Source organism: Tursiops truncatus, chromosome 9 (genome assembly GCF_011762595.2).
Source record: "Tursiops truncatus isolate mTurTru1 chromosome 9, mTurTru1.mat.Y, whole genome shotgun sequence".
NCBI classification, from domain to species: Eukaryota; Metazoa; Chordata; class Mammalia; order Artiodactyla; family Delphinidae; genus Tursiops; species Tursiops truncatus.
Genome location: NC_047042.1, coordinates 76,582,918 through 76,599,624, shown reverse-complemented (window position 1 = coordinate 76,599,624; position 16,707 = coordinate 76,582,918). Strand labels below are relative to the sequence as shown.

The window sequence follows — 16,707 nt, the reverse complement described above, 5'->3', positions numbered from 1 at the left end:
CCAACCATAAAATAAGAAAAATCACTACAAGTTGAGAATCAGCTGAATACACTTTATACTTACGACACCATATTGTTTCTGAATTCTGATGTGCCTATAATCAATTGTAATTACTTTGCTTTTAAAAGATATAAATATTTTAATGATTTTTATAAGAATGACTTTTCCACGTAATGGAAATAATAATATGAAGCTACACATAAATTTCTTAAGAAAATAACTTGGTTAGATATATTAAATGTCTTCTCATAACCTGATCTAAAATGCAATTTTCCCCCCAGATATATTACATAAAGAGTTGGAAAAAGACTTTTAAAAACTAAGTGAAAACAGTTCTTTGCAGAGTGCTATGGACTTGGGAAAAGATACCAGTCAGCATAAATCAGATTGAAAATCTAATTTACCTAGATATGACGAATCTGTAGGAATCCTTTTATAGTGTTGTTTTCTAAACGTAGCTGCTTCAATTTTGTTCTTACCATGAGTTGGGTTTAAGTTATTATCTTTATTTACACTGTAGATAGACTTACAAATTGTAAATACTCTTGATAAGTTTTAAGAATTGGTGTTTTGATTGTGTATTGAGTATGTAAAGCACAGTGGTCCGACATTTAGTAGAGCTATAAAACAAATTCTTTATATTTCAACGAACATAGAGAAAACAAATGGAGCATGATTTTAGGAGGGGACTGCACGGTCTGAATCAGTTAGAAAAAAATGAGTTCTACAGCCCCATACACCAAGTGACTGAACCGTAAAATAAATATGGAAGTTGCTAATAGCAGTTAGCCGCAGTAAAAACATGATAAAAGGCTCTTTGACAGTAAGAAACCTTGGAAGCTGGGGCAAATACAAAATCTAGTCTGTAGGGACTGGCAGTATCCTGCTGTCTTTAGTAGGGGTTTCTGACGACGTCTAGTTCATCTCCTTAAGTTGAAGTGATCTATCAGAATGGCTTGGTTCCGGGCTTCCCTGGCGGCGCAGTGGTTGAGAATCTGCCTGCTAATGCAGGGGACACGGGTTCGAGCCCTGGTCTGGGAAGATCCCACATGCCGCAGAGCGGCTGGGCCCGTGAGCCACAATTACTGAGCCTGCGCATCTGGAGCCTGTGCTCCGCAACAAGAGAGGCCGCGATAGTGAGAGACCCGCGCACTGCGATGAAGGGTGCCCCCCCACCCCGCTTGCCACAACTAGAGAAAGCCCTAGCACAGAAATGAAGACCCAACACAGCCAAAAAAAAAAAACCCACCAAAAAACCAAGCATTTTGAAGCCCTTAAAAAAAGAAAAAAAAAAAAAAGCCTTGGTTCCGAAGAGCAGTCAAAATCATTTGAACTTTAAAAACATATTAAAAAAAAAAACCCAAAAAACTACAGTAGTATTGGCAGAGCACTTACTCCTTGATCCAGTCAAAATGGTAGAATATGCTGTAGTGCAGTATCGTTTTGTACTTGGATACATGTTTTTGAAGTTATCAGCCCACATAAGCTTACTCAAAGTCTTGTTTGTTCATTTTAAATACAATAATCGTAGCCACTGATTTTCATGACATTTTTAACTTTCTTTTTATAAGATAAAAATGCTCAGAGAAAAATTTTAGATACTGAAGATTCTCTCAGTATTTGCTCAAATTAAGGAGCCCGTAAGATAATATTTAATAAAATCCAACCCTGATCACCTCTCTGAGTTCTTAACTTATCACTGTATTAGACACGCGCCACTCCTCTTCACCCCCCTCCCACCATGCCAAAGCATTACGGCTTTGAAATGACTCTTACTGGGTTACATAATTTTTGACCAGTTTCTGTATTTCTTCTTGGAATCCTTCAGTGAAATGGAACTAAAAGAAGAAATTTCAGATGCAGAACAGCATTATTTTTTCCCCATAAACATTACCAGAACTATTTCCATCTCAAGAATCAATGCTTTTTCTTTTAAACATCTTTATTGGGGTATAATTGCTTTACAATGTTGTGTTAGTTTCTGCTGTATAACAAAGTGAATCAGCTATATGTATACATATATCCACATATCCCCTCCCTCTTGCATCTCCCTCCCAGTCCCACCCCTCTAGGTGGTCACAAAGCACCGAGCTGATCTCCCTGTGCTATGGGGCTGCTTCCCACTAGCTATCCATTTTACATTTGGTAGTGTATATATGTCAATGCTATTTTCTCACTTCATCCCAGCTTACACTTCCGCCTCCTCATGTCCTCAAGTCCATTCTCTACATCTGCATCTTTATTCCTGTCCTGCCCCTAGATTCATCAGAACCATTATATTTTTTTAGATTCCATATATATGTGTTAGCATACAGTATTTGTTTTTCTCTGACTTACTTCACTCTGTATGACAGACTCTAGGTCCATCCACCTCACTACAAATAAGTCAATTTCATTTCTTTTTATGGCTGAGTAATATTCCATTGTATATATGTGCCACATCTTCTTTATCCATTCATCTGTGGATGGACACTTAAACTGCTTCCATGTCCTGGCTATTGTAAATAGTGCTGCAGTGAAGATTGTGGTACATGACTCTTTTTGAATTATGATTTTCTCAGGGTATACGCCCAGTAGTGGGATTGCTGGATCATATGGTAATTCTATGGAGAATAATTCTATGGAGAAGCTCCATACTGTTCTCCATAGTGGCTGTATCAGTTTACATTCCCACCAACAGTGCAAGAGGGTTCCCTTTTCTCCGAGGGAGGAACACTCCCAAACTCATTCTACGAGGCCACCATCACCCTGATACCAAAACCAGACAAAGATGTCACAAAGAAAGAAAACTACGGGCCAATATCACTGATGAACATACATGCAAAAATCCTCAACAAAATACTAGCAAACAGAATCCAACAGCACATTAAAAGGATCATACACCATGATCAAGTGGGGTTTATCCCAGGAATGCAAGGATTCTTCAATATATGCAAATCAATCAACGTGATACACCATATTAACAAATTGAAGGATAAAAACCATATGATAATCTCAATAGTTGCAGAAAAAGCTTTCGACAGAATTCAACACCCATTTATGATAAAAACTCTCCAGAAAGTAGGCATAGAGGGAACCTACCTCAACGTAATAAAGGCCATATATGATAAACCCACAGTCAACATCATTCTCAATGGTGAAAAACTGAAAGCATTTCCTCTAAGATCAGGAACAAGACAAGGTTGCCCAGTCTCACCACTATTATTCACCATAGTTTTAGAAGTTTTAGCCACAGCAATCAGAGAAGAAAATGAGATAAAAGGAATCCAAATCAGAAGCGAAGAAGTAAAGCTGTCACTGTTTGCAGATGACATGATACTATACACAGAGAATCCTAAAGAATCAGTGATTTTTTTTCCCAATGCCTTCTGGGAATCGTTCTGTAGCAAAGACTGCAGAACAGCGGGAACTACATAAAGAAGATTAAATGATCCAAGTATAAAGCCGATGGTGAACCTTCTTTTTCATATGTCCCTATGGGATCCTCTTTGCCTACTTGGATGGCTGGCAAATAGTGTACTGTGCCTTTAAATGCATGCGTGTGCGCGCGCGCCCGCGCGCGCGCGCGCACACACACACACACACACACACACAATGTCAACAGGGATGCTTGGAAATGCTTATGCAGTTATTCTTGACTTTTAATATTATAAATGTTTTCTTTAGTTTAGATTGGATACTAATCAATTTTTACCAAAAATAATTCACTTCCTTTAACCTTTACATCGAAAGATATGTGAAAATGCGTACTCTATTTTTTCTCATTCAAATTATGAACTTGTTAAGCGCACACACACATACACGTGCACAAACACACACACACTTATTTCCCCAAGGTAAATAAAATGTAGTTTATTCAATTAAGGAGTAACTAAAATGATTAGTAGCATTTCAGTGCCTTATAAACAAAACTCATCACTGCACTGTGTTCAAAAGCTTTGGTCATTGTACAGCAGAGAGTTCATTTGATCAAAATTTAGAGAACATCAGGGTTGGAAGGAAGTATATCTCATCTTATTGAACCACACGTTAGTAGTTGAATCCATGGGATGCTATCTCTGCCAAGGGATCACTGACTATATGGTGTATACCTCCAGTAAAAAGGAAAAAAAATATACTCTCTAAACACAGACTATTACTAGTAAGACATTTATTAATTGTATTATTAAATTGTTTCTAAAATCCATTATTATTGCAATGGTGAAGAGGTAAATGCAAAGTTAACCTCAGTGAGAAGTGTATTACAGTTAGGTTGACAGTAAATTACAAGAGAAATCCACTGACTACAAATCTGTTACAGAATATGTAATACTGTACATTAAAACAGGATGAAGAAGCTACATGAATTGGCAACATTTTATATCATTAAAAAACCATTGAAAACTTAAAAATGATGCTTGCATATAGCTGCAGATACTAGAAAATCTTTCATTTTAAAAGTTAATTCTGTACCATTCTTTTAAAAAATTTATCATCGTCATATGCAGGTATGTATTGTTTATATCAAGTGATTTTTGTGCCTAGATATAATTTAAGACTGTTAAATATAAATTCATATTTACTTTCATATAAAAATATATATAAAAATAGAGTATTTAAAGGAGGTGGATATTCATACTAAGGAACTGATCAATCAAAATAGTTTTATGTTTTTGTATAGTAATGAAATTGAGGTATTCGTACATTTGGTAATTTCAGCTAAATACTGAATTAACCCTCTCAGCCTTTTTTCCTCAAAAGGAAAATAATCCTTTAAGAGCCATTGTAACTGTGAGATGTTATCTCACAACAAAGCGTTTGTACAATAAAAAAATTTACTATCTTAAACTTGAAGTATAGAAGAGAAAGTTCTCAGTACTAGGATTAGATATGTTTTACATGTATGCCACAGTTTTATAAAAAAATAATTCTATGTCTTTTCTAAATCTGGATTAGATACAGTTGCTCAGGAAAATCAAAATACAGTTACTAGTAACAGAGTAGTATTTGTGGACATATACAAACGCTTTCTGGAAATAAATGCCTATGCACTTGAGAATGCTTAATCCTTTGCAAAATATTTACATAAAATATAATTGCAATCTTAAATTATATAGAGTTCTAACAGCAAACAAAAGCTTTCTTAAGTAATATCATCAATGAAACACAATAAAGTAACCCAAGAAGAACTATATTTTCTCACTTTAAAATTACATATTTAATCAACTTAGACTGCAGTTACCCATCCAAGTTCACAGACAGGCTAGGAGGGAATGTTTATGAAAACTACAAAGAATGCAAAAAAATATATTGGTGTTTTCACTGTAAAATATTACGCTTCCTATCGCTTTCAGAGAATCTCTTAGAATTCCCTGGAGGAGCATTACTATTCTTTTCCTTTCAGTTATAGGATGTTAAAAATCTAGGAAGAAGCGGTTTTCATAAGCATTGGATTCACAAAGCCTAAAGCCTCATCAAAGCCATGTTTTCTCCTGGTAAAGGGCACAAGCGTCATCCCCACTTGCAGGTGTAATGTAATTCCTTTTTCCCCTTTCCAATACTAAGGTAACGATAAAGATGATAAGGCAATACTCAAGAGCATTATCTCTTCCCCCATGTTTCAAATGTCTATATTTCTCTTTATTATCACAATGCAATACCCAGGCCACAGTGGATCTAGTTTATGATTATACTTCAGGTCACCATTTTCTAGTTCTGTCTTTCATCTTGAAACCAGCTGATTTCCATGTGCACATCCTACCTTTATAAAGCTGTAGAAAAAGGAAGTGTTATGACTTTTTTAGCTACGTGTGCATTGGTGTGTTTGCGTGTGCTGGCGTGCCTCAGCATGGGTGGTGGAACCAAAACACACATCAGGCACAGGATTTGGCTACCAAACCATCGTCCGGGTGAGTGACTTGAATCCTCTTCTAAGTTCAGTCCTTCTGCAGAGTCTGCACAATTCTTTCACTGGCACACATCCTGCTGAGAAGGATTTCAGAGCAAACCTGATTAACTGGACCTCTGACATGATACGGTGATTGAACGTTTGTTACAGAGTCTTGTTGTCGTTGTTGTACTTTGCTTTGATTGCTGAAATATTTTCCCACAATATGATTTCTTGATCGATTCATTTTAAGAAAGTGATATTCTTTGGATAATTTTGATTTCACTACCTGCAAATAAAGAGCAAAAAAAAAAAAATAGTGAGGTAAAAGCAAGGACATTTGAGTCCTTGCAAAGAGCAGGATAATTAACTCACAAACTTGAAAAAAACATCTCTAGCACATAGATGTTACAGATGTTGCCCAAAGGACATGAATATGATTGACATGACCAAGAACCAATGTCACTTATCTTTCAAAAAGGACCAAGGTTGAAATTAGAATTTCTGCCCCTTTTCTTACCTCAGGGCAGCTGTCTTTAATACAACTAAGGAGTAGTCTCAGAGAGTGTCTCTGCCTCACTGCTGTGTGTGTGTGTGTGTTTAGGCCAGATGCTAACATCCAGAGGACACTAACATGCCTTCGCTGAGTCACTGATTCAAACATGGTACTCTAAGCCTGTCATGGCATCCTTTTATAGAATGATAGCTACAACTATTTGCAGAGAAAAGAGAAAATAGTTTTGCATTGCACACCCATAAGCTGACGCTGTTACAGTTAGTAGTTTCATTTCTCTGGGCACTTAGTAAGTCATGGAATCTGAAGGCGCAGCCTATGCTCTATTAAGCTAATAACTTTATAAATGTTTGTACATATGTATAGTTTTACCTTAAAATTGTTTTGAATAGGCAGCATAAGCATTTATAAAGCATAAAAGAGTATATAATAAAAAGTTTCCTTCCCATCTCTTCTCCTCACTTTCAATCACTCAACAGCCTCCCCAGAAGCAACATATATTATAGTTTCTTCGGGATTCTCTTCATGGACATTTTATGAATATTAACACACACACATGAAAACAAAGAGGCCATATTTATTGTCTATTTGTACAGTATGTAAAACTTTGCTCTGGTGAAATCCTGTAATTGTCAGCTTTAATCACTGGGCTAATATATCTCAGGGAGTTAGCAACAAAAGTCAGAGAAAACGAGGTGGGGACCCAGAGAGACTGGGGGAGGGGAGGGCTGAGAAGTAGGGAAAAGAGAAAATACTGGCAAAAATTTTTTGGGTGTGTTTACAAATTAATAGCAAATCTTTAATTTCATCAAATTAATGCAACTGTAAGACATTTTCAGTCACTATGGACACATTATTTATTACTGATGACTAATGAAAGCAACACTAGCACATATGGATTTTTAAAATTCTTTTGAGGGCTATGTAATGATTTAGGTACATATTTTTTGATCCCATATAAAAGAATGCGATGAAAACAGTTCCAACAATATAGAATATTTGAAAAAAGTAGCATGCGATCTATTTCGAAGGTAGGTATTTTTAGTTATGTTGTAAGTTAGAGGGAACCATTTTAGAAGAGTTGTTTGAATAGAAATTCTATAACAGTCTACCCCAAAAGGTTAAGAGCAGTGATCTTTAGGTGGACGAATTATAGGCAATTTAAAATGTATTCTTCGTAAATTTTTGGTCTTGACTTTTTAATTTTACTGCAATGAATGTGCATTACTTTGTAATCGTAAAAACATTGAAGCTATTCCCATTTTGAAGACAAATATAACAGGAATGCCTTTTAAAGACAATATACCCTGCTAACCCCAAATAAATGAATTGTTTTTTTGTAACTATGGGAGGTTTGGCTTTTCATGATCAGGCCCTCAGATGAAGTAACTCTTAAGAAGTTCAGTGAAATCAGCGGATTGTGGTGAGGAATCCCTATGGATCGTAATTTACAGCTCAGTCTGCAGTTAACCACTGATTAATATTCCAGGTCCCGACGTTGTGAGTTTCTATTATGCACCGCTCCTTCTACGTCTGTTTGGTTGTACAATAACTTTAAATATGATAGGCTGGGGAGGTGCACCAATGTTTTCCTGAAGGTTTTGTCCATTTTGGAGGAGGTTTGTATTCACCTATAGCAAGATAAGTGAACATTCTTAAGGAAGTTTACTTAAGGAAACGCTGAAGCATAAATATTACAGTCAACCCTGAAAAAATATTATTCCAATGTTCTGAAGCCAAAATAAGGTTAATTTTGTTTATATAATGTTATCTTAAGTTCTCGCTTTTTCAATTGCCTGATGATCTGCATGCTAATTACATGAAAAATAAAAAAAGGTTCATCCCAATGCAAAAAGGTCATATTCCTTAAAAATTTTAATGTTTTGTGTGATTTCAGGGTTGCACTTAATGTTGCATTACCAGTGTTGGATAATGCTAGTTTAAATGCTTACAGTAATCTTGAAAGTGACTCATAAAAGGGATATACAAAAAATACCTGTTTCCAGTGTATTTGCTGAAGCATGTAGCTTCCACTTGGGAGTAGTGTCAGTATTTTGCTAGATCACAGTGGGAAGGTTGATGATATACTTCTATTTTTAAATCACTAAGATGATCTCTGAGAAAGGAAGATGGAATGATGGCGTCTCCGCCAGCTTCTGAGGACCAGCCTAATGCCTCCTACAGGGAAAACTTCTATTATGCTATATGAGATTGACCCCTACACAGCCACGCCAGGGATTGGCCCAACAATACCTAAGTCAGTTGGTTTCCTTTGAAAACTATTTTTCAGGAAATAATCGAAGATAATGAGTTTCCCGATTCCTTTGTTAAGCCAGTATCACCCTGATGAATCCTAAAAGCTGACGAATCTACAGAGAAAGAATGATTTCAATTTTGATTTGTCAAAACACAGACATAAAAAATCCTCCCAAAATGTTATTGTAAATGGAATCTAGGAGCATTTAAAAACTCTAGCAGTATTATGGGCTGTATTAGTAACACATACAATTTATTCCAGGAATGTTAAGCTTCAATATTATGAAATACTTTGTCATAGGAAATTACCAAAGAATTATTTGTAGCTATATGATTGTTTGCCCTGAAAACTCAAAGAAATCTACAGTAAAATAAGGAGATATTTTAAAGTTAATATTTAAAAATTATATAGCTTTCTATATTCTATCAATAATTAATAAGAAATATATTAGAGAAAAGATTTCATTACAATATTAAAACAACTTCATCAAGTTCAATGATAATCTATAGGACACAGGTGAAGAATGTGTCAAAAATTTAATGAGTCATAAAAGAAAACATGAATAAATGGAAAGACATAACATGTCAAATCGTCCCAAGTTAATTAAAGAGCTATTCCAATTTTAATCACAGCAGGATTTGGGGGTATGTGACAAAGGAATTCTAAAACAGATCTTAAAGAATAAATGTAGGAAAATAGCCAAGACCATTTGGAAAGAAAAAAAAGCAGTGATGAGGGGATACTTTCAATACCAGATATTCATTCATCAACAGGACTTGAGTCTACCATCAACCTACCATGGACTCAGTTTGTTGTCTGTATAAGCAAGTATAAGAAGAATTCAATACGGAGATAGAAAAAAACAGAAATTTTCACACTGCAGGTTAAAATGTATTTTATAAACTGCCCATTCTCTAAAAATTTTAATAGAGAAATAAGGTAGTTCTAAATAGCACCCAATGTCATATAAATCCAGTGACCATAAATGTTGACAGCCTAATAGTTGTTTTTTTTTGTTTGTTTTTTTGCGGTACGTGGGCCTCCCACTGCCGCGGCGCACAGGCTCCGGACGCGCAGGCCCAGCGGCCACGGCTCACGCGCCCAGCCACTCCGCAGCATGCGAGACCCTCCCGGACCGGGGCACGAACCCGGGCCCCCCGCATCAGCAGGCGGACTCCCAACCACTGCGCCACCAGGGAAGCCCAGCCTAATAGTTTTAATTACACGGGATTAAAATCAAGAGTGTGTGTTTAAAATGGAGCTAAGTGCCGAACTGCTAATAGGGTCTCCAATGAAGAAGGGAGTGAAAATTGAGGGGGTGTGTGTAGTGTAAAAACAAAAGTATTTTTGTTTTTATTGTATATAATTATTTAAAAATGTTTAGCATTAGCAAGAATTCATGTAATCCTTTTATAATAGAAAAGCAGAAGAGAAACAAAGTGATGCTGTATCTTACAAAATTAAAATTTATGATTTATTTTTGCCATATAATATCCATCTTTCAATCTTCAGACTTCTCTGTGTTAGGAAACACATGGAGTAATTCAGATATGGTCCCTACCCTCAAGGGGACTATATAAAGACACATGTCTAAGACACTTGAAGTAAAAACAAGAATGAAATGACTTCAAAGACATTGTCTGAGACTAGATCCCCAAGGTCAGGCACCATGTTGTTTCCGTGTAATGAATAGTTCCTTAGTAAGTATATTAAGGAGACAGTGCTAATTTATGGTGGCCATGATAACTTGCTCACACAGCTATTATTTCTTTGAACTTATTTGTAAAATTTGGTGTCTGATATTGCCGTCAAACTGCTATCTCTGAGTTTCAAAATATTACTGTACTTTACCTACTCTTACTGACTCTAAAGTGGAGGAAGAGGAATTAGCTACATTTTTAAGTCTTGGAAATGTTATGCAAGTGAAGGATGTTTGATACCTGTACAGTAAAGAGCGAACTGTTTCTTTCCTTTGATCTCATGTGTAGAAATGTGCCCATGTGAGTCCTTCCAAAATCAGAGGACCATTTGGGGTTACTAAATTCCAACTACAGTGGCGACTGGAATGTGGCTTTGAAAGAGAGGTGTTAGCAATACAAATGTTAGGTTTATCTCTGGGGCATGATAGTAGTAAACAACAAAAATGAGCTATTAGAAAATGGTGAAAGATTTAGGCCTTGAACCAGAGACAAAGGACTCTAGATGTTTGTGGACGGTGGTCACCTCAATCAGAGACAAATACTAACGTCTTGACGCTTCCAAAAGCTTCTCTAAATCTGGGTGCATCCGACTCAACAACTGAGAAAGAGACGCATCTACCTAGAGGAAAAAGGAACTACTACATATGGTTAATAGCACATACCCATGTGATTGGGGAAATGTTTACATTACTTGAAACATGAGTGTTAGCTGGAGTTTTATTGTTCTTTTTTTGCCACTTTAAAATAATCCAAAGTAACTCCTTGTCTTTAGTTTTGTTGTCATTATTTTCTTTTTGTGACTTTGCTGTGTCAAATTATACTTAAAATTAGGAAGAGAGAGTGAAGGACAATTGGTCTCCATAAAGTGTGATAACCTGTTAGGTCAGCATTGTTCCCTAATCACAAGTATAAGTGTAATAATAAAATTTTTTTTTTCTCACAGCAATGTTCAAATTTAGATTAAGTTACAAATAGGAATAAACTTTTAAGTAAGGATTATAGTGTTTCAAAACAGTAATACATTTTTATTATAGTATCTATGGAAACTTGGAGAGTAATTTTGGAGCTGGAATCAAGGGCTGCAATGGGGATAAGATATTATAGGTTATGTAGATGATCACATTTTTCTGTGACTCAGTCCAACAAAAAATCTGTGCTTTGGTGTGTAGAAGTAACTTTTGCTTTCTCTTAGGCTTCTTATATGCTAAGAAGTCTCCCACTTTATGATCGTATATCTTTCCACATCTCTATATAATTAAGGACTTGGGCACACAGACATTTTAGAAGGCATACAAATGCCCATAATTCAACTTGACTGGTTTGGGTCAATGGCTATTGTAAGACTTCCCAAACAAATGAAAAAGTGTTATAAATTACAGGACAAAAGTACATGGCAACTTTTACTATTAAATTCATGTAACTTCAACACTCAAAATTGATTTCACATAAAATAGTCATCAGAATGAATGTGTTACCATGTCAATTAATTGCTGCATCTAAAATAACTATGAATTTCCTTTTTTAAAAATTTAATTTATTTTTATACAGCAGGTTCTTATTAGTTATCTATTTTATACTTATTACTGTATACATGTCAGTCCCAATCTCCCAATTCATCCCCCCCCCACCCCTGCTGCTTTGCCCCCTTTGTGTCCACACGTTTGTTCTCTACATCTGTGTCTCTATTTCTGCCCTGCAAACCGGTTCATCTGTACCATTTTTCTAGATTCCACATATACGCGTGAATATACGATATTTGTTTTTCTCTTTCTGGCTTACTACACTCTCTATGACAGTCCCTAGATCCATCCACGTCTCTACAAATGACCCAATTTCGTTCCTTTTTATGGCTGAGTAATATTGCATTGTATATATGTACCACATCTTCTTTATCCATTCATCTGTCAATGGGCATTTAGGTTGCTTCCATGTCCTGGCTATTGTAAATAGTGCTGCAATGAACATTGGGGTGCATGTGTCTTTTTGAACTATGGTTTTCTCTGGGTGTATTCCCAGTAGTGGGATTGCTGGATCATGTGGTAATTCTATTTTTAGTTTTTTAAGGAACCTCCATACTGTTCTCCATAGTGGCTGTATCATTTTTTTAAAATTTAATTTAATTTCTTTTATACAGCAGGTTCTTATTAGTTATCTATTTTATACATATTAGTGTATATATGTCAATCCCAATCTCCCAATTCATCACACCACCACCTCCCCACCCTCAATCTACATTCCCACCAACAGTGCAAGAGGGTTCCATTTTCTACACACCCTCTCCAGCATTTGTTGTTTGTAGATTTTCTGATGATGCCCATTCTAACCGGTGTGAGGGGATACCTCACTGCAGTTTTGATTTGCATTTCTCTAATAATTAGTGGTGTTGAGAAGCTTTTCATGTACTTCTTGGCCATCTGTATGTCTTCTTTGGAGAAATGTCTATTTAGATCTTCTGCCCATTTTTTGACTGGGTTGTTTGTTTTTTTAATATTGAGCTGCATGAGCTGTTTATATATTTTGGAGATTAATCCTTTGTCCGCTGATTCGTTTGCAAATATTTTCTCCCATTCTGAGTGTTGTCTTTTCGTCTTGTTAATAGTTTCCTTTGCTGTGAAAAAGCTTTTAAGTTTCACTAGGTCCCATTTGTTTATTTTTGTTTTTATTTCTATTACTCTAGGAGGTGGGTCAAAAAGATCTTGCTGTGATTTATGTCGAAGAGTGTTCTTCCTGCGTTTTCCTCAAAGAGTTTTATAGTGTCTGGTCTACTATGAATTTTCAAAAAGCCAATATAAAAAGGGAAAGCTTGGTGAATTGGAAAAGTGTCAGGCAGATTACAAGCAAATACCTTTTCTAAAACTGATCTTGACTTGAATAACACCCAAGGAACTTCTGATGTGGTTCCAGATCCACAGAACAAAATAGAAAACAATTTTCAGTGGTGCCAGTGTTCCAAAATCTCTAGACCAGATTAGGGGGGAATGCTCTGATTACAAATGTGTTTCACAATCATGGGTAGGGTCTGAGGAATGAGGGTAATGGATTTTTAAGGTTAGAAAACATGAGCTTGACCAGGCAAAACCTGCTAACACAATCCTTTAAGATGAATGTATACTATTGAAGTACTTTTTATTTGGTATTGTCATTCTGCATTCAATCCAAGATCCAGTCACAAAAGTTATGACCAGCTGCAAAATTAGTTTAAGAATTCACAGAAATAGAATAAAAATAAAGTGACAAACAATAGCTAGAAGCCAGTCCTTATAATTTCATTTCAGGAAATCACGCAATTTTTACAGATAATAAGGAATTCTTTCATCTACCCCCCCACCCCCAATATTTAATTATGGCCACATGAAACAAGCTATGTTTTGAGTGAAGGGAGTCCAACTTCTGAATGGGTCAAAGATGCTGAGGATTAGAGGGCAAGACTAAAGTTTTCTTTAGGAATGAGGATTCTTTTTTTCATTTTGTTTTTTGGTGTTTCCAGATATGCAATGTCTCTGTCTCCCATCCTACCTCCAAATCTTCAACACTTTTTACCTGACAGCTGAGGCTTTTTCATTCCTGTCCCCAGTCAGAGCTCAGTTCCTGACTTTGGGAACAAATTCTGCTCTGAAGTGGGAATATTCATTAGAGGGAACTACCGATCAGTAGTTTACCTATTTCATGTTAAACTGTTGGTTCTATCTTACACTTCTACGCAGCTCCCCAGAGACTAACTCCCTGTCTTAAACTCAGTTTCCTAAGTGGGTGAGTATTCATGTAACTGGATTCTTGATACTATTTGAATAACCTTTGTTAGTCTAATCGATTTCAAGCTACGTTACTTCCCTGCTCTATTTAGATGGACATGTTGTGTCTTGGAATCTATTTTGATCTTAACTCACAGGTGTTTGTTTCCATCCATCTCTCCTGAACTTAGAATTTATATTTAAGAATATGGCACTATTGGGAGTTCCCTGGTGGCCTAGTGGTTAGGATTCTGAGTTTTCACTGCCGTGGTACAGGTTCAATCCCTGGTAGGGGAACTGAGATCCTGCAGCTGCACAGAGCAGCCCCCCCAAAAAAAAAAAAAAAAAAATATATATATATATATATATATATATATATATATATATATGGCACTAAAATGTTATTTAGAAAACAATTTGGGTGGACCAATATTTCTCAGTGCTGGAATCACTGTAGGAATTTGCCCAGCACTATCCTGGCCTTTTTAAAAGAGATCTACTAGGCCATTGCATTTCTTGTCAGAAGAGCTCTCCAGCATCCTGTCTGAGGTGGCACATGACTGACTGACTGCTGGTATGTAGGGGGCTTGGGGAGAAGTTTGGGGGCTCTACTTTTCAGCAGCCAATTTCACTTTTGGCTTTCTGATTTTAGCTTCTAGATTAGTTTGCTCTTTGCTTTCCCTGTGTTTCTGAGTCTAGACTCTCTGCTGTTCAACTTTAAAAGAAATCATATGTATGGTTGTAGGTTCTTGACTGCATGGGTTGGGGTAAGGGACTCAGGGTCCACCAGTTTTGCACACAGACTTTTAACCAATTGTTTTCTGACGTGTGCTGTAGCCCTGCCTTCCTCAGCACGTGGCTCCTTCAGGTCTGAGCCATTCAGACGATCCGCGGGTCAAGGGTGCCCCTCCTATAATTGGTGTTTCTCCTCTCTAAGCACTTTATTTTTTTAGGGAAAATATGAACTTTTATTCTTTAAAGCTAGGAACCAATTTTTAATATATTTTTTAGTTTTTATTGAAATATAGTTGATTTACAGTGTTGTGCTAGTTTCAGGTGTACAGCAAAGTGATTCAGTTGTGCATATATCTATCTATCTATTCTTTTTTAGATTCTTTTACATTATAGGTTATTATAAGATATTGAGTATAGTTCCCTGTGCTATACAGTAGGTCCTTGTTAGGCACTTTACATTGTAAATTCCTTTGCGGGCTAAGTCAAACTTCTTAAAATGAATTCTGTCTGTTATATTTCTTATTCTGTCTTTTTTTTTGGGTGGTGGTGGTGGTGAAGATTTATGTCTTTAAAGTCTTTTTCGTGGAGTTTCAAGTGGAAGAGAAGATAAATGCTTGTGGTCAATCTGCCACATTTAATCTGTACTCCAAACGTGATTTTAGACCTTATTGTCTATGCTAGTTTTCCCAAAGTGTGTTTACTGAGGTGTTAATAGCTGTTATTAAAAAAAGAAAAGTGGTTCTGTGGCCAACATTTTGGGAAAAACTGGGTCAAACTAAGCTAAACTGTTACTTTGCTGTAAGGGCTTTTGGGATCATTTAATATACTAATACTATTTAAGAATCTTAAAGTGGAAGGGCATACAGTATTTCCCAAACTGCAGATCCTGTTTTCACCAGGCTAGAACGCTAAAACCTAAAGTAGGAAAAATGCTAATCAAAGCAGTTCAAAGTCCATCTCAGCTTGGCACTTAAAGGTTGGTAGTGAAACCTCCAGCAATGAGCGTTCATTGCACAGAATATGAGATAAAATAGTGATGTGTCAGCATCTCTTTCTAAGGCATACTGACATTCCATGTTCCAGTAGTGCAGAGGTTGGGCTGGATAGCTGCCTCCTGGGGATATAGTACCAGTGCAACGTAGAGTGACTGACACTTTTCTTTGTTCATCCTCCATTATAACTGTCCTTCTTAAGAGAGATACCCTGATGTTATTGGGTGTCCACCATTCCACAGAGGATGGTCCCTTTGGAAGAGGATTTTGTACCAATCCATCTCAGGAAAGGTTGGGCTCCATTATGGCTAATGAATTCATTCTCACCAGGCACCGATCTTGAATCTAATCGGCCACTAGAAAAGGCTAGAATTCACTTGCAAATGGAATGAACATGAATTATTTTACACAGAAAGGACTGTTTAGAATTATCTTCCAAAAAACGGGGTGTGGGAATGGTAGGTCGTGAAAGCTTCTGTGACTCTTCTTTAGTTACAGAGCCATTGAAAGATTTCAGGTGACACCATTCCCTTTGCAGTGTAGAAACATTACACCTGGTGGGGGCAGGAAAGATGAACTCAAGTAGTTCAAAGTGAAGGTGCCAAGAGGAAGATATTCTAATAGTCTAGGGCAAATGAATGACAGGGAAGAAGACCTTCCATCTCACCTTGTTCATTTACCAGCATCCTACCAACTATTTACCAGTGTCCTTGACCTGGTCCTCTCCCACATTGTCAGGAGCCTTCCTCTACCAGTCCTACCTGCTCCTGTATACTCACTCTACCCCTTAGTATTAACTATTCCCCCTCTGCCCATAAACATGCCAAAGTTGTTCCTCCTATAAACTGCCCCTAGATCACTTTCTCTTCTAAATCCAATATCTTCCCCCTCTTTCTTATTGCTACTTGTTGA

At 36.7% G+C, this 16,707-nt stretch overlaps 1 protein-coding gene across 3 annotated transcripts in view; it reads right to left on the bottom strand.

Annotated features, from left to right (window-relative positions):
- Positions 1-2,041: 2,041 nt before the first annotated feature.
- Positions 2,042-16,707, bottom strand: part of CPED1 (cadherin like and PC-esterase domain containing 1) — a 303,604-nt gene continuing 288,938 nt past the window's right edge. The window contains exons 22-23 of one of the 3 annotated variants that reach the window (XR_012334048.1): positions 8,634-8,749; positions 6,016-6,155 (exon numbers count right to left, since the gene is read on the bottom strand). Coding sequence is in view for 2 of the 3 variants with exons in the window: in XM_019924796.3 (XP_019780355.2) it covers positions 5,916-6,155 (240 nt within the window). In the remaining variant the exon portion in view is untranslated. Of the gene's footprint in view, positions 6,156-8,633; positions 8,750-16,707 lie in introns of all 3 variants that reach the window. The other 2 variants (XM_019924796.3, XM_073809873.1) reach the window with 2 other exon arrangements.